General features: G+C 49.5%; 12 protein-coding genes across 12 annotated transcripts; 9 read left to right on the top strand and 3 right to left on the bottom strand.

Moving 5' to 3' along the window:
* Positions 1-471: 471 nt before the first annotated feature.
* SCP_0806060 (hypothetical protein) lies at positions 472-2,038 on the bottom strand (the record flags this gene model as incomplete). The annotated part of the gene is made up of 3 exons (XM_027761194.1): positions 472-834; positions 889-1,214; positions 1,264-2,038. 3 exons carry the CDS (start codon positions 2,036-2,038, stop codon positions 472-474), a joined length of 1,464 nt encoding a protein of 487 aa, XP_027616995.1.
* Positions 2,039-2,535: 497 nt separating this feature from the next.
* On the top strand, positions 2,536-3,494 carry SCP_0806050 (hypothetical protein; the record flags this gene model as incomplete). The annotated part of the gene is made up of 4 exons (XM_027761193.1): positions 2,536-2,713; positions 2,762-2,833; positions 2,889-3,187; positions 3,243-3,494. 4 exons carry the CDS (start codon positions 2,536-2,538, stop codon positions 3,492-3,494), a joined length of 801 nt encoding a protein of 266 aa, XP_027616994.1.
* Positions 3,495-5,050: 1,556 nt separating this feature from the next.
* Positions 5,051-6,049, top strand: SCP_0806040 (hypothetical protein; the record flags this gene model as incomplete). The annotated part of the gene is made up of 1 exon (XM_027761192.1): positions 5,051-6,049. The coding sequence occupies one exon, from the start codon at positions 5,051-5,053 to the stop codon at positions 6,047-6,049; it is 999 nt and encodes a 332-aa protein (XP_027616993.1).
* An 809-nt stretch (positions 6,050-6,858) lies between these two features.
* Positions 6,859-7,035, top strand: SCP_0806030 (hypothetical protein; the record flags this gene model as incomplete). Its single annotated transcript, XM_027761191.1, has 1 exon — positions 6,859-7,035. The coding sequence occupies one exon, from the start codon at positions 6,859-6,861 to the stop codon at positions 7,033-7,035; it is 177 nt and encodes a 58-aa protein (XP_027616992.1).
* An 813-nt stretch (positions 7,036-7,848) lies between these two features.
* Positions 7,849-8,427, top strand: SCP_0806020 (hypothetical protein; the record flags this gene model as incomplete). The annotated part of the gene is made up of 1 exon (XM_027761190.1): positions 7,849-8,427. One exon carries the CDS (start codon positions 7,849-7,851, stop codon positions 8,425-8,427), a length of 579 nt encoding a protein of 192 aa, XP_027616991.1.
* A 657-nt stretch (positions 8,428-9,084) lies between these two features.
* Positions 9,085-9,852, top strand: SCP_0806010 (Transposon Tf2-12 polyprotein; the record flags this gene model as incomplete). The annotated part of the gene is made up of 1 exon (XM_027761189.1): positions 9,085-9,852. The coding sequence occupies one exon, from the start codon at positions 9,085-9,087 to the stop codon at positions 9,850-9,852; it is 768 nt and encodes a 255-aa protein (XP_027616990.1).
* Positions 9,853-9,912: 60 nt separating this feature from the next.
* On the top strand, positions 9,913-10,908 carry SCP_0806000 (hypothetical protein; the record flags this gene model as incomplete). The annotated part of the gene is made up of 1 exon (XM_027761188.1): positions 9,913-10,908. The coding sequence occupies one exon, from the start codon at positions 9,913-9,915 to the stop codon at positions 10,906-10,908; it is 996 nt and encodes a 331-aa protein (XP_027616989.1).
* A 1,099-nt stretch (positions 10,909-12,007) lies between these two features.
* Positions 12,008-13,827, top strand: SCP_0805990 (hypothetical protein; the record flags this gene model as incomplete). The annotated part of the gene is made up of 6 exons (XM_027761187.1): positions 12,008-12,100; positions 12,167-12,573; positions 12,625-12,841; positions 12,891-13,360; positions 13,411-13,714; positions 13,774-13,827. 6 exons carry the CDS (start codon positions 12,008-12,010, stop codon positions 13,825-13,827), a joined length of 1,545 nt encoding a protein of 514 aa, XP_027616988.1.
* A 353-nt stretch (positions 13,828-14,180) lies between these two features.
* On the top strand, positions 14,181-15,175 carry SCP_0805980 (hypothetical protein; the record flags this gene model as incomplete). The annotated part of the gene is made up of 3 exons (XM_027761186.1): positions 14,181-14,491; positions 14,549-14,746; positions 14,800-15,175. 3 exons carry the CDS (start codon positions 14,181-14,183, stop codon positions 15,173-15,175), a joined length of 885 nt encoding a protein of 294 aa, XP_027616987.1.
* Positions 15,176-15,457: 282 nt separating this feature from the next.
* On the bottom strand, positions 15,458-17,077 carry SCP_0805970 (metallo-beta-lactamase protein; the record flags this gene model as incomplete). Its single annotated transcript, XM_027761185.1, has 8 exons — positions 15,458-15,667; positions 15,716-15,785; positions 15,839-15,903; positions 15,957-16,430; positions 16,489-16,514; positions 16,573-16,691; positions 16,780-16,862; positions 16,925-17,077. The coding sequence occupies 8 exons, from the start codon at positions 17,075-17,077 to the stop codon at positions 15,458-15,460; spliced, it is 1,200 nt and encodes a 399-aa protein (XP_027616986.1).
* Positions 17,078-17,312: 235 nt separating this feature from the next.
* On the top strand, positions 17,313-18,146 carry SCP_0805960 (hypothetical protein; the record flags this gene model as incomplete). The annotated part of the gene is made up of 4 exons (XM_027761184.1): positions 17,313-17,456; positions 17,522-17,668; positions 17,715-17,984; positions 18,042-18,146. 4 exons carry the CDS (start codon positions 17,313-17,315, stop codon positions 18,144-18,146), a joined length of 666 nt encoding a protein of 221 aa, XP_027616985.1.
* A 420-nt stretch (positions 18,147-18,566) lies between these two features.
* On the bottom strand, positions 18,567-20,800 carry SCP_0805950 (Efflux pump vrtL; the record flags this gene model as incomplete). The annotated part of the gene is made up of 12 exons (XM_027761183.1): positions 18,567-18,633; positions 18,688-18,826; positions 18,882-18,972; positions 19,030-19,124; positions 19,193-19,384; positions 19,437-19,549; positions 19,610-19,721; positions 19,774-20,035; positions 20,111-20,202; positions 20,255-20,338; positions 20,400-20,560; positions 20,631-20,800. The coding sequence occupies 12 exons, from the start codon at positions 20,798-20,800 to the stop codon at positions 18,567-18,569; spliced, it is 1,578 nt and encodes a 525-aa protein (XP_027616984.1).
* Between the last annotated feature and the right edge of the window lie 1,254 nt (positions 20,801-22,054).

Raw genomic sequence — 22,054 nt, 5'->3', positions numbered from 1 at the left:
CAAAGGTGCAGTGGCTCCTGACCAGGCAGGAGTGGATGTCGTTGGCAACAGAGAACAGAGAACAGATGAACAGACCGTACCACAGGCGTGGCAGGCGGCATCGACTCGGACGTGACGCGTAACAGGACGCATAGAACGTGACAAGACGCGACATCCGTCAGTGCATATATTCGGATTTATACTTCAGATTCAGAGTATCATAATCTCAATTTAATTTTGATTGCGAGTGAGAGTATCTCAACAACATAAGGCCTAGGAGCCATGCATGGCACGCAGTACACTATGACACTGCGGGTCATATGGATTGCTACGTCAGATCGCCGGATTTTTTAAGTTGTGCGAGGCTTTGAAAGTATATAAGTCTAATATCACATCAAAAGCAGATAAACCACGACTCTGGGATAACGTAGGTATGAGCAACGTTGGTGCGAATTTCGAGTAGACATCACCTCGTGCCGTCAACGAGATGCTTCAGTTTCTATTGATGCGCGATTGAGAGAGCTCCAAGGCAGTGCCAACCAACGACTTGAGCCTCCCGACAAGTTTCTTCGAAGTCGGGCAATAGGACGGAAGCGATAACGAGTGTAGAGGGGTCCCTAGAGATGAACGGAAGGCAAGCCCGTCCACAATAGGAGTAAACTTTGCTGTTTTCGGATAGAAATTGCCTCTGATCTCAACGAATAGCGTCTTCAGGCGCGGGCAGAAGAGCTTTTCATCTGTGAAAGACGGGAGCAAAATTTTGAACAGCGGTTTGATTTCACAGTTGACGCCATTCGCGATATTTAATTTGAGATGCTCCAGCAGCGGAAGAAAAGAAAATATCTTCTCCCAATCCTGCTCCGAAAGATCAACATTCGGCGTCAAATATGATCCACCCCATGGACTCACCCCGAGCATTTCCCAATGGACTATTAGCGACGAAGAGAAGAGCTGCGCGACCTGGACTGTGACGACAGGAAGGAGATAGGCCGTACTTCGGTCCGCTATGTAATCCGAGAAGTGCAAAATCAACGACGCGGTGATATTGTCGCTGACAGAACAATCAACGGTATAGCCGCGGACTTCGAGATAGACGTCGGTGACATAGATACGGACGGATCGAGTTTCCGAGAAAAGGGGCAACAATGTCTTGTCCTTTGGGATAGCATGAGCAATGTTGGGAATAACATCGTACTCAATGCCATCCTCTAAAGGACATCGAAGTTGACGCGTGGCTGGGAAGAGCTAGATGTGCGAGCACCCACGCAACTTCTTGTAGTTCACCCTCCATCCGGAAGTCGCGCATGTGCTGGAGCGCAACAGTGCGAGTGGGTGGAGGATACTGGGGCTCGTCGTTGTTCGTGTTGGAGCCACAGTCATCTTCAAAATCATCCAGGAGATTTGTTTTCCTTGACTTTGGGTGTAAACCGGGAGCAAAGGCTACTAGTCTCTGCAAGCGCGGACAGGCGTCGAGAATTTCGAGAAACACCTCCATAGATGATGGCCGCTGGATTAGATTTAGCTCTAAGCCAACCAATGAAGTAAGGATCGGTGAATCCCATGGAATCCCAATGCGTTCCAGTGTCAAGGAGTGAAGAGAAGGATATTGGTGCACAAGTGGAGCAGGGGTGAAGGATGCCTCAGGCTCTGAAGCATGGATATAGGTCTCCCCACTGCCCAAGGCACGAACTGAAAGTAAGGGCATAGTGGTATTCAGTGATGCCACAAGCATCTCGAGGTCGGATTCGGATTCGGGTATGGGAAGCCTCACAATACGGATGCGGTGGGAGTACTTCGAAATGATATCGACGACCATCGCTACATCCACAATACAATTACCGGACTCCAAAGCTGTGTCCGAGTGGGATTCCCCATATACATCAGAGAAGTCGAAATCCCCGGCGAAGATATCGAGCGGCATTTTCCCGGAGAGCTCCAAGCACAACCTGTGGAACCGGAGACCTTCTTGTGCGACACTGATACTCGTCCACGAAATGGGAGATTGTACTGCGACGGTGCGCCAGGTGGGGCAAACTTCAGAGAGCTTGGTCCATTCCATGTAGGGGCCGAATGATGCTACTAAACGGAATATGTCCAGGGTTATCCCCGTCGGCAAATTGTAAACGGGAATGCCTGCAATCCCACAATGAGCACACCTAGTTCACCAAAGATTGCGTTGTGGGGGTGGAAGGCACAATGTCAGCTCCTAATGCGTCCTGCATTTTTTCATCAATGATTTGCGCGTAAGTGTGGCGAAGTCGGTGTTTCCCGTCCCAAAACACGATCAGCGATTATATGGGTGCGGGAGATGGCTATTATTTATGCGTTCAGATGACATAGCCAACGGAATAAAGCAGCAAGGTATACCAAGTAGTAAAAGATTCCTCGTTGAATACTGTTTACACGAACTTGAATTCCTGCCAAGGAGCAAACGGATGTGGTGCAAGTTGCTACCAGTGCCACGCGCGCGACAAACCAGATATCCACTGCTGTCATGTGATCGTGTTCTCAGTGGTTTGAACCTAGTACCAGACTCCACCACCTCCATCAACGACGATGGAAGTTATTCACGCACCCTTTGAGATTGCCTCTATTGCGACATTTCATCCTGATATTCCTCTCCCACTTGTTACCAAGCTATCACTGGACCTCGAAGTGCCTCAAGACAGCGAAATCACCTCTGCCACAGTCAAACAAGCTGAAGACATCATTCGCGTTCTTGAAGGAACGAAAGGTATGAGAATTTTCTGGCCCCACACGCAGCTGACATCCCGTTCCCCAGATTATGAGGAAACTATAACGGAGGACGTCATTCAAACTGCCAAGGACCAGGTCTATACATTGCGTGATATCAGTTCGTTATTATGATCCTCAATGACCTGTTTATTTGACTAATTGCATATACTTAGCTTCTCAATTCAAGTTTCGGGATCTCACGGGCGTCGATGCTCGCCTGGATTCACTCGAGGAAAAGGTTGCGGTGGCGCGGACTGAGTCTCAAGACCAAATGAAGACCCTCATGGACCAAATGAAATCTCTCGGTGACAAAATCGAAATTCTCGTGCAATCCAATGTCCGACTCGAAGCAAGCCTGGAGGCACTCCCCCGAATCGAGGCTCGCCAAGAGAATATGACCATTGTAAAGAAGAATGCTCATATGATGCGAGCGAACACTGGCCTTTACAGATATGCATCTCCGCTCAAAGTGGTACGAGCATGTGAGACACCGTGCAAAGCATTTCCGCTCAATGGTTATTTTACAGATTGCTGGTGACGGTCTCGCACTTGCTCAGCAACTTCTCCCTCAAGGTCGTAACACTGTTCCTGAAGTGGCAGTGGGAAATGTTGGCACTGTTCTATGGGACGTGATAGATATCAGTGATCTTGACCACAACAAAATTCTCCGCCTGATACGTTATTACAACCAGGATTTCGAGATCCAGGCTGCTGATGTGCTTCCTGCTCGGATCCAGAAAATCCTAAACTATCTTATAGGCCAAGGAAATGGCTATTAGCATATGGCTGTGAATGTCGTAAGTCTCGTCTGCTTGTCTCAATTTCAACTTAGCAATCAGTCTGATCACTTTGAACACCTGTATTCCAGTGTAGCGGGACATACATGATGACAATTGTAGTGTCACTTTGGAGATGTGGTGACATGGGTAATTCTGTTTGGCTTTGTCTGTCAGTTCTTTGTTTTGCTTTGTGCTTTTTTGTTTTGCGGGTACCTATGATATCGTTAGCATTCTAGGATTATTCAGTAGAAGACAAGTACAGTACTAGTAAGATATGCCTCATTCATATGCAACCACTCCACGTGGCAACTGATTTGCATTCTCTTTGACAACAACATCAATTAAAGAAAATCGGTTCCGGCAGAAATTATGGTATTTGCCATAGCTAAAATCGTGTGGGAACCGATTCTTCAGAGCATCGAGGTGCGAGGAGGAGAATTGACAACACCGGCCACGTGGTAGTAGTCGTGTATGAATGAGGCATATCTTATGTCGGTAGCTGTTACAACGGTACGTTGAGTACCTATCTTTTTCTTTCGATTACGTTGTACGATTACGCGTTGACCCAAAACTTCGAGTCTCGATGTCTCTCGACTCGATCTGGACTCTCTCTAGACCATGACCTCATAGTCTAGAGCCTGTACTGACTCATCCCTCACTGTGAGGGTACTCACTGACTCAGCCATTACTGGCATGTATTACTCAGCATGTACTATTAGTATATAAGGCTGAGATCGTCGACTGGAACCCCAGTCTCGATCTGGTTACTTTACCTCTCAATACATGGGATTATCACTTAGTCCTTGTGTGATCTTCTTGACTCTTGATTCTTGACTCGCATTTACTTAGTTGTCGAACGACTTAGTACTTGCTCGATGAACCTCGGACAAGTGGTACGCCCCAGCATAACATAAGATCGAGACTATCCAATGCCGCTCAACCTTTTCAGGTTTAGAGCAGAACTACATTTACAGAGACCCGACGAACCTTAGCCGATAAACACCTAGCAGGGCGAGTTACCCGGGGTGCGAAAAGGTTAAGAAAACATTGACACACTGGATTTTCGGGGACTAGAAGAATTTTCCTGCCCAAGACCTTCATCGATAAGGTGGGACAAAAACCTAGAACACCCAATCCACCGAGGCTCATCATTGAGAGAATTCAGAGCCCTCCCAACTATCAGAGAAGGGAGACCAGGTTGGAGGCTTGCATCAGATGAAGCAGCCTACTGAAGAATTCTTGAGGAATTCACCAGAGACTATCCGAACGAAGCAGAACGCTTCGCGATATATACTGCAGCAAGGCAAAATGTTAACCGACTAATCGACCCAGCAGAAATACTATGAGGAGTTGACGAAATAACCTCGGAACATCCATTAGCAGAAGCAGCAGCAGCAGCAGTAGAAGCAGCAGCAGCAGTAGCAGAAGCAGAATCGGAAGAAGAATCAGAAGCAGAGGCAACAGCCCCAGCACCGATCCTCGCACAGCTTATACCTCCAGCAGCCTTTTCTGCGATCCCAGTCCACAGACACATCATTTTGAACCCAACTCCTACAATGACACAGAAGCCAACTGAGCTCAAACTCTCCCAACCCGAACCCTTCTCGGGAGATACGAGCAAAACAAAGATATTCCTGCAAAGGGTTCAGATGTATGCCGACATCAATGATGAAATTTACAATAGCAACAAGAAGAAGATCGCATTCGCGATGTCCTTCATGAGAGGAGGAACGGCCGAAGCATGGGCTGAGATGTGGTACGATGACCACACCGATGACCTAGGAAAGCTGAAGGACTATGGAACCTTCGACGCATGGGTCATCGACTTCAACAAAGCATTCCAAGAGACCGATCTCATGGGATCGGCGATGAAGGACCTTGAATCCCTTCGTCAGACGGGAGAAGTACAGGATTACGTTAACTTGTTCCTGGTACTTATGAAAAAGGCCAAAATCACGGAATACCCAGCACGCCTCCATTACTTCAAAATTGGATTATCCCGTCGACTTCTCGAACGAATCATGAATGTCAACCCACTCCCCACCGATATGGAAGGGTGGTACAAGAAGGCAGTTGAAATTGACAACCAAACCAAGTCAATGCAGATGTACATGAAATTCCAGAACAGTCGCCCCAGCGGACAACAGCAGAAGCAAGGGCAACAACAGAGGAAGGGACCCGTCTATACACAAGACCCTAATGCCATGGATGTCAACTGCATGTCTCAGGAAGAACATGACAGGCACATCAAAGGAGGACTCTGCTTTGAATGCCATCAACAAGGACATCGCTCGCGTGATTGTCCTAAGAAGAAGCCGAAGAACTCCGGAAACACTTCTGGAACGCGCAAAGAGATACAAGTCGAGGAATCCAAAGGGGAACCCTCAACCTCGAAGATAGAAGACGTTGAAGAAGACACCGCATCGGTCAAAAGAATGACCATTTCTGACAGCGACATCTCTGAATTACTCCAGGAGTTACGAAAGATGCAGAAGGAACGTAACGACTGGATTAGGAAATTAGAAGGATCGGATTTTGGATCCGACGGGCTGTAACAGCATCAGTACTGTCATTACCGACTCACCACCCCAATGTAATTGTATGTGAATTCCTGGGAAAATCGATACACGTTCCTATTACTTTGGGTGTGCTGAGTCAAAGTGCTGATATCTCCGCTCTATTGGACTCAGGAGCTGGAGGAATGTTTATGGACAAAGCATTCGTCAAACGAATGAAGTACCACCAGGAGAGACTCCCAAAACCGATTAGGATTCTCAATGCTGACGGTACTCCAAACAAGTTAGGATATGCAACGCACTGTGTATGGAAACGTACAAAGGCTGGAAGAAAACAAAAGGTATTCCAGTACTACGTTACCAACCTAGGAAAGGATGAGGTTATCCTCGGATTACCATGGCTTCAGGCAATGAACTCTCAGATTAACTGGGAAACTGGGAAACTAGATTACGATTGGAGAAAACCCACTGTCGAAACAGTCTGAGATGACGAACCAAAGGTCAAAAAGGCAGCAAATGCCCCCTATATAGGACCAATTGACGATAATGGACGATCCTGGGAAAATAACGATCCAGAACATCCGGAAAATTGAGTTAAACCAGGAGACCCAGAACTAGGAATTCACGATTACAGGATCAAACTGGAGGACAGCGAATTGCTTATCTCATATATCCAAGGTGAACCGGTGCTGGCAATCTTTGACCCGCAAGGTGATACAGCAACCCCTGAATGCCCAACTCGAGGCGGTGACAAACCCACCTCAGGACCCTGTATAGGTCGGATAACGAGGGATACGCGATCTGGGCGATTTAGTATCACACAAAACACTTGGCTATGTAACACTGGCATGGACACGCTGCTCTACAAGGCTAGCAGAAAATCACAAGAATTGGTACAAGAAGCAATCCAAAAGGCAGGGGGAGCAAAGAAGAAGCTCGAAGAGCTCATCCCCTCCTACCTGATGGGGTACAAAGACGTCTTCGAAAAGAAAGCGGCAGAACGGTTCCCGAGCTCACGGGCATGAGACCATGCTATCGATTTAAAATCAGAATTCGTACCAAAAGACTGCAAGATTTACCCCCTATCCCCTAAAGAGCAGACAGCACTCAATGAATTCCTAGATGAGAATACACGAAAAGGATATATTCGACCATCGATATCGCCAATGGCATCCCCTTTCTTCTTCGTGGGAAAAAAGGATGGGAGCCTTAGGCCTTGCCAAGATTATCGATACTTGAATGAAGGAACGGTCAAGAACGCCTACCCACTCCCTCTGATCACAGAACTCCTCGACAAACTCAAGGGAGCACGCTATTTTACAAAAATGGACCTTCGATCCGGGTATAACAATGTACGGATCAAAGATGGCGATCAGTGGAAAGCAGCGTTCAAGACAAATCGAGGACTATATGAACCAACAGTGATGTTTTTCGGACTTTGCAACTCCCCGGCGACGTTTCAGAAGATGATGAACGAAATCTTTAAGGACCTGATCGATGAAGGATGGATGATCATCTACATGGACGACATCCTCATCTTCTCAAATAACATGGAAGAACATCGACAGCGTACGCTTTGAGTCCTAGAACGACTCAAGCAAAACGATCTGTTCATCAAACCGGAGAAATGCACGTTCGACTCCCAAGAGGTAGAGTACCTTGGGATGATCATACGTCTGGACCATATTGGAATGGACCCGATCAAGTTGAAAGGAATCCAGGACTGGTCAGAACCAACAATGGTGAAGGCCGTCCGCGCATTCATTGGTTTTGCGAACTTCTACAGGAAGTTTATTGATCACTATTCTGAGATAGTATGACCGCTCACTGATCTCACGATGATGGCAAAGAAACCGATATGGGAATGGATCCCCAACTGCCAACAAGTGTTCGATACGCTCAAAGCAAAGTTTGTCTCGGCCCCCATGCTCCTCATGCCAGACAAGATGAAACCTTTTATCATCGAGTCCGATGCCTCGCTTGTGGCTACAGGAGCGGTATTAAGACAAACTGATGTCAACGGAGACCTCCACCCATGTGGCTATTTGTCAAAATCGTTTAACCCAGCCGAACGGAACTACGAGATCTATGACAGAGAACTATTAGGAATCGTTCGTACCCTTGAAGAATGGTGCCATTACCTCGATGGCTCTCTTCATCCGATAGTAATACACAGCGATCACAAAAACCTGACCTACTACCGGACAGCCCAGAAGCTGAACAGACGCCAAGCGCCATGGAGTCTTTTCTTATCCCAGTTTGAACTCCAGTTGGTGCACGTCCCAGGAATGCAAATGATACAGTCGGACACCCTATCTCGGCTGCTTGGAAAGGGTGACCGAGATCATGATAATGAAGATCGTATCCTCCTCCCAGAAGCATTGTTCATGCATTCGATATCGACACAATTATACTAAGATATTCGTGCACATTCGATTAAAGACCAAATTGTTCACGATGCGCTCCAAGCCTTGCAGCGCAAAGGACCACCACCAATGAAATCTGCCCTCGATGATTCGAAAATCACCGATGGGCTTGTCCAATACCGAGGATGTGTATATGTACCCCCAGTACAACCTCTCCGACGTGATATTATCAAGTTGTACCATGACACACCGGCCATGGGACACCCAGGTTCTTACAAAACCCTTGAACTTGTCCGACGTGATTTCTGGTGGCCAGGACTTTACTCTGCAGTGTGCGCCTATGTGAAAGGATGTGCAGGGTGCCAACAGATGAAGATCAATACGCACCCCACTAAATCTCTTCCAATGCCTATACCAGCAACCCTGAATGCCTTACCATTTTCCTGTTCATCAGTCGACTTCATCACAGACCTACCAGTATCACGTGGTTTTGACTCTCTCATGGTTGTGGTAGACCATAACCTTACGAAGGGGGTAATTCTTTGCCCTTGCTTGAAGACTGTCACGGCGGATCAAATGGCAAAACTTTTCCATGAAAAAGTTTATTCCCGATTCGGACTCTCAGACAAACTGATTTCCGATAGAGGAACACAATTCGCATCACACGTATTCCAAGAACTATGCAGGATATTAGGAATCAGGTCCTCGATGAGTACAGCCTACCACCCTCAGTCAGATGGAGAAACGGAGCGCGTTAACCAGGAACTAGAAGTGTACCTCCGACTCTACTGCGGTAACAACCCCGAGTCATGGGTAGACCGACTACCGGACCTCGAATTCTGCCATAACACACGCGAACACTCAGCGCAGAAGATGTCGCCATTCCGCATGATGATGGGATACGAACCACACGGAATCCCATCGGTACTCCCTAGGACAAATGTACCCTCAGTGGAAACTCGGCTATCTGAACTCCAGAAGATTCGAGATGAGGCCCTAGCCATGCACGAGCTAGCAAGACAGCATATGGCAGAACGGATCAGGAAGGGCTCACCACACTTCGCAAAGGGTCAGAAGGTCTGGCTCGACACAAAGAACCTGAACATCAGGTACCCGACACGGAAGATGGCTCCGAAACGTGAAGGCCCCTTTGTTATTGAAGAACCCATAGGCCCAGTGGACTACCGCCTGACCCTACCACGAGGATGGAGAATCCACCCCGTATTCCACGCCAGCCTTCTATCACCTTACAAAGAAATGGAGATCCACGGCCTGAATGATACGAGACCACCGCCTGACCTTATCGAAGAGCACGAGGAATACGAAGTCGAAGCAATCCTAAACCACCGACAAAGATACGGTCGAACCCAATACCTGGTCAAGTGGAAAGGATATGCTTCTGCTGAGAACTCATGGGAACCCGAAGCGAATCTGACAAATGCCAAGGGGCTACTAGGGGAATACAAAAGGCGATGACGCCTGCATCATATCTCAGCAATCGCTCACATAGACCTTCACCATTTCTGAACCTCCACTATGCCATTATCTGGAGCGCAATCCGTTATCGATGACTACTTCTCTGAAACCTCTCCGACTCCCTTGCCACACCCTAGAGACTTTAGGGGAGTACCAGCACATGACATACGAGATAACCTTAGGGCCCATCTCCGATTCTCACAGCGAATTGGGACTATCGGTGACTTGGAAGACTTCATTGTTGGCATAGTTGACTCGATCAATCCCATACGTTCTAGAGCCACCACACCATATTCTGCAAGTACACGGACTGCCCTTGACTCGTGGAGCTCACGATTTGTCCAGGGCATGTCGGGTAAGGAGTTGTATCTCCAAGCCCTAACCGTGTTGGACGACTCTCACGTGCAGTATGCGCTTAGGATCATCCATTCGCAACAAGCTGCCAAATCAGAAATCATCTCCATGCAACACGCGATAGCAGGAGCGCGACGATACACGGAGAGAATGGAGACATTGGCATTGAGCATGGGAGATAGGATCCAGCCACAGGAGGAAACACTAGCCTTGATGTTTGCCCAGACGAACACGTATCAACGACTCGTCGAGCTAGACGCAGACGCCACGCAGCCATTCCTCCCTACCTTTCTAACAGATATGCCGCTGGAAACCCCACAAGAAGGAACACCCCCCATACCTCCACCGCGACCATCACATCTCGATTCCATGACGGTTCCTACCCCACAGCCATCCAATTTGTTCGAAGGCACCTCAACGTCTTCCGCTCCAGCAGCGACTCATGATGGTGTTTCCATCGCACGACCGTTGCATCCAAACACCCCTCCGGATTACGTATCAGAGTGGAACTTTAGCGACAATCCCAACCATCATGCCAAAGGGTTATCCCCGATGACCACGGAAAATGCGGTGCAGACTGAAATGCCTGAACACTCGGATCAATCATCTCAGACCCTCGTAGATCCAGGAGAAAGTGAGCCTGGAAGGAACATCTCCCCATTTCCTCCCGCCTTCTCCACAGCGCTCATCAGGCCACACTGAACCATCCCGACATACATCGCGTATCAACGACCACACCCCAAGTGCGTGTTCTGTGGACAGTATACCCATCCAAAGTATACCTGCCCATTTTCCATTTGCGTAATCTGTCAATCTGTCCCTGCATCCCACGACCCGAACGCATGCCCTGTGTTGCTATCCAACAGGATGTGCTGCTACTACTGTGGAAAACAAGCACCTGGCCACACGATAGAAGGTTGTCCCCACTCCCATGACTTCTACGCTAATTACGACGCGCGCAAGGTAGCGTTCTCTTACCCTGACCCTCAAACGGACCCCCGATTCTCTGACTTCGATGGGACAGGTTCATTGTATACTGAAGGGTTTCCGATGAACAGCGTGACACCGTCGGAAGCAGGAGATACGTAGGAATGCCTTTGAGGGCAAAGGCGGCATAGGAAGGGGCTTATGTTACAACGGTACGTTGAGTACCTATCTTTTTCTTTTGATTACGTTGTACGATTACGCGTTGACCCGAAACTTCGAGTCTCGATGTCTCTCGACTCGATCTGGACTCTCTCTAGACCATGACCTCATAGTCTAGAGCCTGTACTGACTCATCCCTCACTGTGAGGGTACTCACTGACTCATCCCTCACCGCGAGGGTACTCACTGACTCAGCCATTACTGGCATGTATTACTCAGCATGTACTATTAGTATATAAGGCTGAGATCATCGACTGGAACCCCAGTCTCGATCTGGTTACTTTACCTCTCAATACACGGGATTATCACTTAGTCCTTGTGTGATCTTCTTGACTCTTGATTCTTGACTCGCATTTACTTAGTCATCGAACGACTTAGTACTTGCTCGACGAACCTCGGACAAGTGGTACGCCCCAGCGTAACAGTAGCAGTGCCTGCCAGCAGCCATGGCGATTTCTGTTTGCGAGTTTCCCTTCAGAAGTGATTGACATACACAAGGATGAACAGCAGAATGAGAACAGTGACTACTAGTACTACAGTCACAGTGACTTAGTTATAGATTATCTCTAGCAGCATTTCCCACCGTGGGAATGTCGTGCCGACGGCAACTTCATCATCACCTCGCTGACAATCTCGATGCTCATTGTAGTCTATCATGCAGCCAGCGCAGCTCTGGAAATTACCGTCCGAAATCTTGATTGCTATACTGAAATATCTCGATTTCAAGGAGTTGCTGAAATGTAACCTTGTGAGTATGCTATCCAGCACCATCTAACCTTTTTTTCTATTGATCGACGATTGTCGCGTTCCACAGATATGCAAAACATTCCGTCACATCGTTGCTCAGTCCTTGGAGTTACAGTACATCATTGAACTTGCTGCAGATGGCATGGTCGACGGTCCTCCAGGCCGTATGACGACCGCGGACCGACTACACCTTCTTCTCGACAGGCGACGCAGGTGGCGGACACTTGACTGGACGAAAAAGACGCTGGTATCCGTTCCAGGACCGTGTCAGGCCTACGAACTCGTCGGCGGCGTCTTCGCCAAGTCGATGAGCGTTTCAAACCTGGTGGGATCCCGTCATTTTATCGCTACTTGGCTCCCGACACGCTCGGAGCCTGCGATCAGCATCGTGCGGGATGATCTGGGGATAGCGACTCGCGATTTCGCGATTGATCCGTCGCAGGACCTTATTGCGTTCGTCGATGCCGACGACAAGTACGTCTATGCTACATCGGTCGCTGCAAGCCGTTGACTCGATGAGCGCAGTAGTCCAAACCGTGGCTTTCTCCTCAAGATCCAGTTCCGTACTATCAGCACGAATAAGGCGCACCCACAGGCACGTTCGACAGAGGTTCGTGCGCCGATTCCGTTCTCCCTTGGCAGCTCGTTTGTCCAGATCGTGGACGATATCGTGGGCATGTTTTTCTGGGTGCATGGTCCGGGGTTGATTATCTGGAATTGGATGACGGGTGAAATTTTGGTGGTGCGTTCGTAATGCATTCACCGTCCAGTTTCTGCTAATATGCTGGCAGTACTGTATCGGGTTTGACTTGCCGGCGGGAACGTGGGACTTTGCCTTTCTATCGAACAGGGCGTTCATGCTCACGGCCACTGCGGGTTCTGGATCAGTGGAAATCTTCTCGTTCAGTGGACATACGCGCAGTCGCGTGCCGACGCATGTGGCGAAGCTGAACTTGCCAAGGTTGAAGCACGGACAGGAGCCGCACCACTTCTCATCGCACTCAGGTCCATTCGTGCATGGGCCAATTGCAGGGAAGCCTTTTGAGACTGCACGTGAGGCGCGAGTGCACCTTCTGTCGCTACATTATGGACAGCGTGGACCACAAATCCATCTGTTTGTCCAGAACAAATTCTTTCTGTCCTTGATTCCTGAAAATATTGGTTCGGGAGAAAACTGGGCATGTGTGGAGCGACCATGGGAGAGTTGGGGTCCTGCGAACACCCGTTTCATGGAGCACAATGTTCAGTTTCAGTGGCTGAGGTGAGTCATTTGTTGGCTCGCAGTATGAGTCTGACAAGTGAATCTTGCAGATACGTTCATGGCCAGCGAGTGGTGCTTCCTCCATTTTTGCCGAACGGGCAAAACCCGATCTGTCAACTCTGTGTGATCGATTTTAACGTCCATAAGAAGCGTATCAACGATCCTGTGGACGCAAACCAACCCGCAGAGAATTTGGGGCAGTACATAGTGATGTGCGAAGCAACCAGAGTCGCCGCTGGCGATACGTTCCAGGCGGAAGTAGTTACCTACTTGCCATACTCGGTGACAACTCGAGCTGGTCCTTACAGTTATGACGGCTTTATGATTGATGATGAGAGGATCATAGGCGTGAAGGTGAGTTGACATCTGATGGCGAAGCATATCTCAAGCTGATCAGTCGCGGTTTTACATAGTCGCCAGCATTCGCAGAAGGAACTATGAGCGATGCCGACGTCTTCACGTTCTGAAGACAAGGAGGGATCTCGTTGCTATCCCAGTTTTTCCTGGATGCTCAGTCTCTACCGTTGGGCTTCCGCTAGCATTACGTCTGTTCCGTTAATAACAATTCTCCAATCCCATATCATTTTCTTTGCTATCCTCGTTCCCCAACTTTACTGTCAATAACAGCATTTATTTCGTCGAGGCCGAAACTTACGTCCACCGCGGATCGAACGTTGCTGCCCCTACGGTAGGGTTAGGTAGGCCTATGACCGCATTGACCCTAATTCGGAGGCTGACCGCAGCTCCAATCCACGCAGACAACCTTGTCCAACTTCTGATAGCTGCGCGATATTTATATCACATATCAAACTCATCTCAGATGTCTGTAGATCTTCAACCGACTGCCACACCGGAAATTCTTGTCGAAATCCCCTCTGCCGTTGCCTACCATGTACTCGGCGACTCTACCGCTCTCCTAGGGGAAGGAGAGCTCGCGCTCGTCCTGACACGATTATCAGGCGTCTCCGCGCCACCTGCGCCGGCACCCGGTGGGGTAAGTCGCACCCCTGTGTTGGCGTTGACCGTTGGAAGGGCCGCCTTTCCCCTGTTTGAAGACACAGTGTTTGGCACATTGGCAGGGGATCAAAGAGCGTATGTCTTCACCCCAGAGATCGGTGGAGAACGAGGAGGGTGAGCATTTAAGCTCCCGCTCTGTTTAGCGTCTGACGTGAGTATGTACATACTAAGATATGTCAAGATCGCGCTTCCGGAAGGGGTGTTGGTGGAGGGATCCTCGCTCTCTGAGTTGCACACGCAGTTCGAACAGGTGCTTATTTTCTACGGGCTGCTGAAGGAAGGGGTTGAAGCAGCGACGGATGAGTCGCGCAAGAATGTCAGAGACGACTATGCGAATGGTGGTCAGGGTACCCGCGACAGCACCACGTCGTAAGTGTGACACCGCTTATCATGTTTCTTAATTCATGGCATTGGCGAACCAGACACCTGTCAGAAAACTCACCTACAACATCTCCCGCTCACGTTCCTGCATCTGTCGCTACTGCATTGCCCAGTAGCACCTCAGGCACGCAGTCTGTCGTTATCACGACGCGTCGCGTCACTAATGCTGTGACCTCAGCCGTCGGCAATGCAGGCGCACGGGTGGCGGGACATCTGTCCCAGAGCTCTCCATCAAAATCACAAGATCTCGCGAATGCATACTACCCTGACGCAGCTGAGGCCACGGAAATACAGGGGACCGTCACAGATGCAGTAGTGGGGATGCAATTTCACGAACAGGAGACACACGATCTGCAGGACGTACAAGACATCGTGGATGCGGAGGATGCCGAGTTCTGGAAAGAAGTGGCGATTTGATTCGCGAGGTGTGGATGTTACTGGCGACTCTAATTTTTCTTCCTTGGCATTTACTTCAAGGCGGTTACTTAATTTCTAGTATTTTTACGCGCTAGCTCCGGGAATGAGACATAAAATGCCAGCCACATTTCATTCGTACCCTTAGCAGCTTGCTCATATGCTCCTCCGAGCTCAAGGTGTCGCCAGGGTCCGTGCTCTGACATCGCGCAGCGCTTTGGAATGACAAGAACGTGTTTGTCTGATCGTGCAGAGATATTGACGAATACAGGCGCACCGACAATGTCAGGCTGTTACCTCCACCTTGACACCGACGCCAGCCGGCACGCATCCCTCGCCAAAAGCCGCCTCTAGTGCCAACTTTGCGCCGAAGCCAGTACAGTGCATCGGGAGGATGAACTGCGGAGGTGGAGTTACTTCCTTCGCAAGGAAATTCACCGTAGGCGCGATGCGTGGTGCAAGATCGGTGCTTGCGAGGTGCAGTCCGCCAATAATCTACAGAGATGTAAGTCACGCTGAGACAGAAAAGTTGGCAACATGTACCATGTGCACCGGTCGGGAAAAGTGGGTGATCACATCTTTGACAACGTTCACAATGCCGGCGTGCGAACAACTGCAGTGTCAGCTGGACACCAATCCGCAGACAGGTTTATCTGCGAGACTTACGCGGAAAAGATTACCAGGCCCTTTCCTGCAACATCGACCACAGCGTACCTCTCATCCATGATGAACTACATCATGATTAGCGATGCCCATCTTTCGCACCTGGGATATCAGCACCAACCTCGTCCTTGACCCACTCGCCTTTACCCTGCTCCTCTACCCACCTCACACCGCCTAAAATTCCGCCTTCCCATTCGGTCACACGGGGGATCTCGCCACTCACCCACACGCTGCCACCTGCGACAGCGTGCCCTTCCATGTGAGTCTCTACGACCCCTCCTTCACGGGCGATCTGCTCCAACGTCGGATCGGCGGGAAGACGCCCGAGGATCCGTGCGCGCGAGCCGACGCCGCGGAAAACCGGGCGGTCCGGGTGCAAGTCGACTATGCAAGGGGATGACTGTAAGGTGCTGGAGGTACGGCGCTGGAGGAAAGTGAGCAGGCCCCCGCTGTGGTCAGCATGCCAGTGCGAAAGGATGACTCGCTCGATGCGCTCGATGGGCACTTGGAGCGCATCGAGGTTGCGGGCCATTGTGCGGGAGTCGGGCCCGGTGTCGAAGAGGATCAGATGAGTCTCACCATCAACTTGGGTTTCCTACAACGCCCGCGATGATTATAGGATCCACTTCCCATAGCTCCCAAATAATGCTTACGATGAGGGCCGAAAATCCATGCGCACCTGTAGTCATCGAGGCATCAGTATGAGTTGAATCATACTTTGTTTAAACAAAATTCACCGCAGCAGTATTTCTCGAGATCGATGATAGGGACACCGCTAATCTCACACAATTCTGGCTTCTGCTCGAATAGATGTTGTGGTCGCTCATGCGTGAATCCAGGAGGTAGGGTAGTTAACCTGGAATCGTGATCCCAACGTCAGTTGAGTCAGTACTTGTCAGATCGAGCGATCGCCGTCAAAATTCAGAAGAGGAAACAGATTATACCATTCTACACTGTTATCCACGATGAATTTGACAACAAGACGATCCACGCTTTTCAAAGTGGGACTCATGGCTATTGCTGGGGGCTAAAACAATAATGTGAGGCGCTGAACTTCTATAGTTTGCAGATCATGGGACTCCAACATACCGGCAGGACTAAGTTACTTGTCCGAAGTGGCCGACTTGTTCGTCCACAATTCCCTGCGATTTTTGTACATGGAAAGGTTACCGTATAAGCTTCTTTCTTTTTTTTTGAGGCGCGACGGTCGGGGTTTGAGGTTGGCAGTAAGAAAACACGCATCAAGACAGTACATAAGTAGTACCTATCAAATTCAAGTTAGAGTTTGGGGCTTAGTAGAGCACGACGTTCTATGGAGCTTACTGCCTTTAGTAAACTGCTCAACTCAATCATCAGCGCTCAGCTCGGACTTCGAGGGAGTCAGTCGGGTTGACAAACTTCTATTTACGATATTCTACCACGCAGTTCTCCGCTGAACCATCATCAACCGCAAGCTGCTCTTACTACTTGCTACGCCATGTCAGACCCAGTTGCGGCGAAGTCTGGCTTTCTCTGCATGTACATGTCGAATCACCCGGACACCTTGGTCTCGTACGTGCGGCATTGGGGAAGAGTTGGCGAGAATGTGACTAGTGCTAAGATGATAGCCATAGACTCGAAGGTTTGAGCGCTCACCTCTCGGGGAGGCATATTCACGAATGGTGATTGATGTTTGTCGAAATGCAGGGAATGACTCTTACCTACAGCACGAAATCCGGCGGTGAAGCAAAGAAAGAGGTCCGTGTCGAGTTCGACCCGCCACTTGCTGGGTACGAAGAAGTCAAGCCGCGTCTGCTCAGCATGAAGGTCGATGCGGAAAAGGCGCTGGGCATGGTGTGTATGCCTGCTGTAGCTCGACACTCTCACTTACACTTCTCAGAGCACCGCACCACAGGTTACGACCTTCCACTTGCCATCTGACGCTCTGGTCACGGTGGTGGCGCTCGGTTGCCTCTTCTATACGATTTATTCGCCGGGGCCTTCGTCTCCGTACTATTCGCCCGTGTTCAAGCTCGGGTATTGGCTCCAGTGCAACCTCCCGTCCTGGGTTATACCTAGCTCTTGCATTTTTGCACTGGTCGTGCATGCCCTAGAAGCTACATATACCTTTTCTCTGTGCAAGAAGCATAGGACTGGCTTTGTTGTTGGCGTACGTCATTGATTAAACTCTACTGATGATATTCACTCAATATTCATTCGCTCTCAGGCACAATACGTACTGTCCAATTTTGTGTTTGGATACCCGGTGCTGTTCGAGCTTCGCCGCCATATCCACGCTGCCAGGATCGACAGTATTACAAAGGGACAGTGATAAATTTCCCCCTCCTAGTTTATCCTTGATCAAGATGTTTGCTACCGAGTGATTCATCGCCCATCGTCGGCAGTTAGAGTACGAGCAGTTATCTGTCATTCAGGGCCCCCTTGGAATTTCTTATAACTGAAGTTGTAATTATAGAAATTTGAAGGTTCGATGTAGCAGGATATCAGAAGTTCCCTGTGACAGATCTGAAACTTATCGGCCTGTTGACTCACAACAGCTGTAAAATAGCTGGTCTCCTGGCCGACCCTGGATGTTCCTTGGAAACACTTTCACTGTAGGATGGCGCTTTTAAACCTTCCATGTCAGCTGTATTATCATTGATGGGAATAACGTTGTGAGAAATACAGTATTATCCACAAGGCGCCCAAGTAACTAGAACGATTCAAGAAGCCAATCCAGAAGCAGTTGAGGTCACGCCTTTGTTGCGAACCTGCTAGCTTTTCGTATGCGTTCGCCATAGAAATACAAAACGAATGGCCTAAGAAAGGGTAGGTTGAGCGACGGTGAGCAGCCGGATACGAGAGCAACGTACGCAGGACAGCCGATGACGATACCTGCAACGGCAAGGATGGTGTTACCCTTGCCGAATCCTAGGGCAGTATACATGGAGGGGGTGAACAGCGGGAAGCCGAACCCCGCGAGACTGCGTAAGAATGTAACCGCCGCCAACGCTAAGCACAGAATTTAAATTCTAGCGCTACAAGCCCGGAACTGATTGAGTAATACCTGACGCAGCGTGAAGCGAGAAGGCATCGACGATGTACGTTTGTACGCAGATGAAGTTGAGGATCGTACCTGCTCCTACCATGAAGATTCCCTGATGTAAAATATGAGATTGAAATGCGAGAACCGTGCACGAGTGCAACGAGCTCACGATATCAGGGACTATCCAGTGAATGTTTGATCTTGCTGTCCAGCCCGACAAGAAGAGGCCAATGGGGGTAAGTATAGTCCCCGGCACCATGGAAGCTATTGCTGGCGCATCAGTGCGCACATTCGTCGATTTCAACCGCGATGAATGATGTGAGGTAGCTCACGTAGTCGGTACTCTGGCTTTCCTTCGCCGCCGTTCTTCTTTGTTAGGTCCTTGTATATCTTATCCAAGAGCAGCGCGTTGACCTGTGCGGCGCCTACTAGACCAACACCCAGAGCGAAGTAGTTGAGTCCAGAAATCCCAATAGTTTCCCTGTATACCCGTTGGAACATGGTAGGTATTGTTGTCAGAAACACTGTAAGGGGTGTCAAAGGAAATTCTTGATGATATAGCAATTATTGACATACCGTATAGCACGCCATACACAAAGCAGAAGTACGCACCGAGCAATTGCACGATCGGCTCGCAGAGGAAGAGCATAAAGGGTCGCTTCAGGGCTTTGACTACGGCCGCTTTAAATCTAAGAAGTTTTAAAAAATAATCAGGCTATAGGGCGTACAGTAGGATTGAAAGCACGGACTGTCGGTCAACGCCATCGTATGGAGTACAGATCTTCTGTCCCTCGCGGATTTTCTCAGTCGGATTGTTCCGTAACCGGTCAGCTTTCTGTTCTAGCAGGACGGGAGCAAAGGCTACATAGCACACTGATCAGCGATGCACAATGTCCGCGAATTTCATGCTCACACTCCCTCAAAAGAATAATGCCAAGGACCTGGACCACCCCATCTGCTAAACTCGTGCAGTAGAACTCCACCACATCATGAACACGAGTAAGCCGAGATGAGTTCCATCGACTTACCACCCATCGCCAGTGTGATTTCTGTGCGATCCAAGCCCCGACAACCGGACCCAGGACTGGACCGAGCACAGGGGCGGCCGAATACAGGGCGATGGCTCTGCCTCTTTCTTCGGGGGACCAGCAGTCCGCAAGAGCACCTGCACCAACCTACAAAATACGTAGAAAATGATTTAAGCCAGTGCATGTACCGATGACGGTGCAAAGGATGTGAATAGGACGTACTGATAACGGGGCGCTGCCGCCGAGGCCAGCAAGAAATCTGAATGCCAGAATCTGACCTGTGTTCTGAGCAAATCCACACCCTATATTCCATGCTACGGCCCGCGTTAACAACAAGGCTTAATTGCGCATAGAGTAGCGCCATACCCAAGAACCAGAGATTCGCCAGCTGAAGTACTCTTGTCCGGCCATATAGCTCACTTAAAGGCCCGAGAAGCAGTGGCCCGAACGCTACATGACGTCAATTTGTTAGTTCGGTTTAGGAGACAGCAAACGGAGACGAATGATTCACCATAAGCGAGCACAAAGATAGTCGTCACCATAGCTATCACCGTTGTGTTTCGCAAACCGAATTCCTCGGCCAGTTGAGCACTGGCGGGAGCAATTATGGAAGATGTCACAGGAGTTATGAAGGCAAATGCAGAGACGATCACAGTAAGTGTCCACTTTCGCCTGTAAGTCCAGCTAGCCATCGGACGGTATACCTAAACATACAGAAAAAGCAAGTAATGCTGCAACTCACTTCTTCGGGTTTTCGGGATCATCTGGGCCATCCCAATCCACGATGTAGACATCTGTGTCCAACGGCGATTTCCCATCGTGGTAAGACGTTGTTTCGCATGAAGTAGATTGAACATCTTTCGCAGTCGAACGGCGGGAGACCTCATCAACGCCAACGGAAGCGGAGCCCATGGTGCCGGTTAAACGGAGTGTAGCACAGTCACGCCACAATCGTTCTTATAGGTACTAGGATCCATCTGTGTGGGCGCATCTTTGCGTCCTGTGGAAATCTTCAACGTTTGTACCTTACAGGTGCCCTTGAGCAACAGGTTGTGAGCAAAAATCAGCTGCCTTGGTTCTTCCCACCGAACAAAGGCGGTGGGAATACAAGTGGGGGGAAGGGAAATGTATAGAACCTGCCCAGGGTAATCAAGACGTTCAAGGCACATCCTCAAACATATCACATAAGTCCGTGACACGATGGCGATGGAATGGAAGCACCTTCCTGTCGTAATACCAACTCGATGTCGAAGATTTCGGACGTTACCGTGATCTCCAAACTCACCCACGCACTGAAGACGACTTTAATAAATTGGTTAACTGTACTGTAAGTTGCCTGTATCAAAGCAGTTTCAGTTCTGAAAGCTCGGCGCACCAAAGAATAACGAGACCTGCCTTTCATTGCGGCAGTGAGGGGATTAGTCTACTCAGAAACCCCCCCTGCTTTGGGTAATTTCGTGATGGCTCTGAAAACAAATGAAAATGCTCACCTGTCAACGCTTAATAGCGGTCTCCTGGGTCCGCTGTGGATCTCAGTGAGGCGTACCAAAGGCGTACGCATAGGCCGGGCGCTACCGTGGGTCGCTGTGTCCGATGAATCGTCCATCGGGTGCCGCTCATCACCTACCGCATCGAGCAGTGGTGTTCCGTCGTTGTTAAGGTGAAGTGAAAAAGCTTCGTGTCAAGTGGGCATCTTGACCGCACAGAGCCAAAGAGATGACACACACCAAATTCGGCCGGCCGTTGCTCGTTATCAATGATGACGCCGACGCGGTCCGCCCTGTGCGACACGCCGAGCAATATTGTCAAAGACGCGCAGTGCTCGATGTCAGTGGTTGACGCCAGCGATGGCGCCTATTAACTTTGATGGTATTTTCGTCTTCACATTTTTCTCTTCAGCAGTTTCGGGGGAAGGGGAGGTTATTTTCCCGCGGGAGGCTTCTGAACAGACTCATTGGCAAGGAGGCTCCGAATAACGTGCATTCTAATGGCATCTCTAAAAACGAATAACCAATGTCGACGCTAAGTTCTCCGAGTCAGTAAACCGTTTAAATGATTCAGTCCGGCCTCTATCAAACTACCCAGACTTGTTATCCGATTGCGGTGGTAGGGTACATATAATAACCGTCTGGGTCGCTTTGACGTCGAAAATTTGCGGCCGAAGTC

The sequence above is a fragment of the Sparassis crispa genome, assembly GCF_003851025.1.
Source record: "Sparassis crispa DNA, contig_000007F, whole genome shotgun sequence".
Classification (NCBI taxonomy): Eukaryota; Fungi; Basidiomycota; class Agaricomycetes; order Polyporales; family Sparassidaceae; genus Sparassis; species Sparassis crispa.
This window is presented reverse-complemented; position numbering and strand designations above follow the sequence as displayed.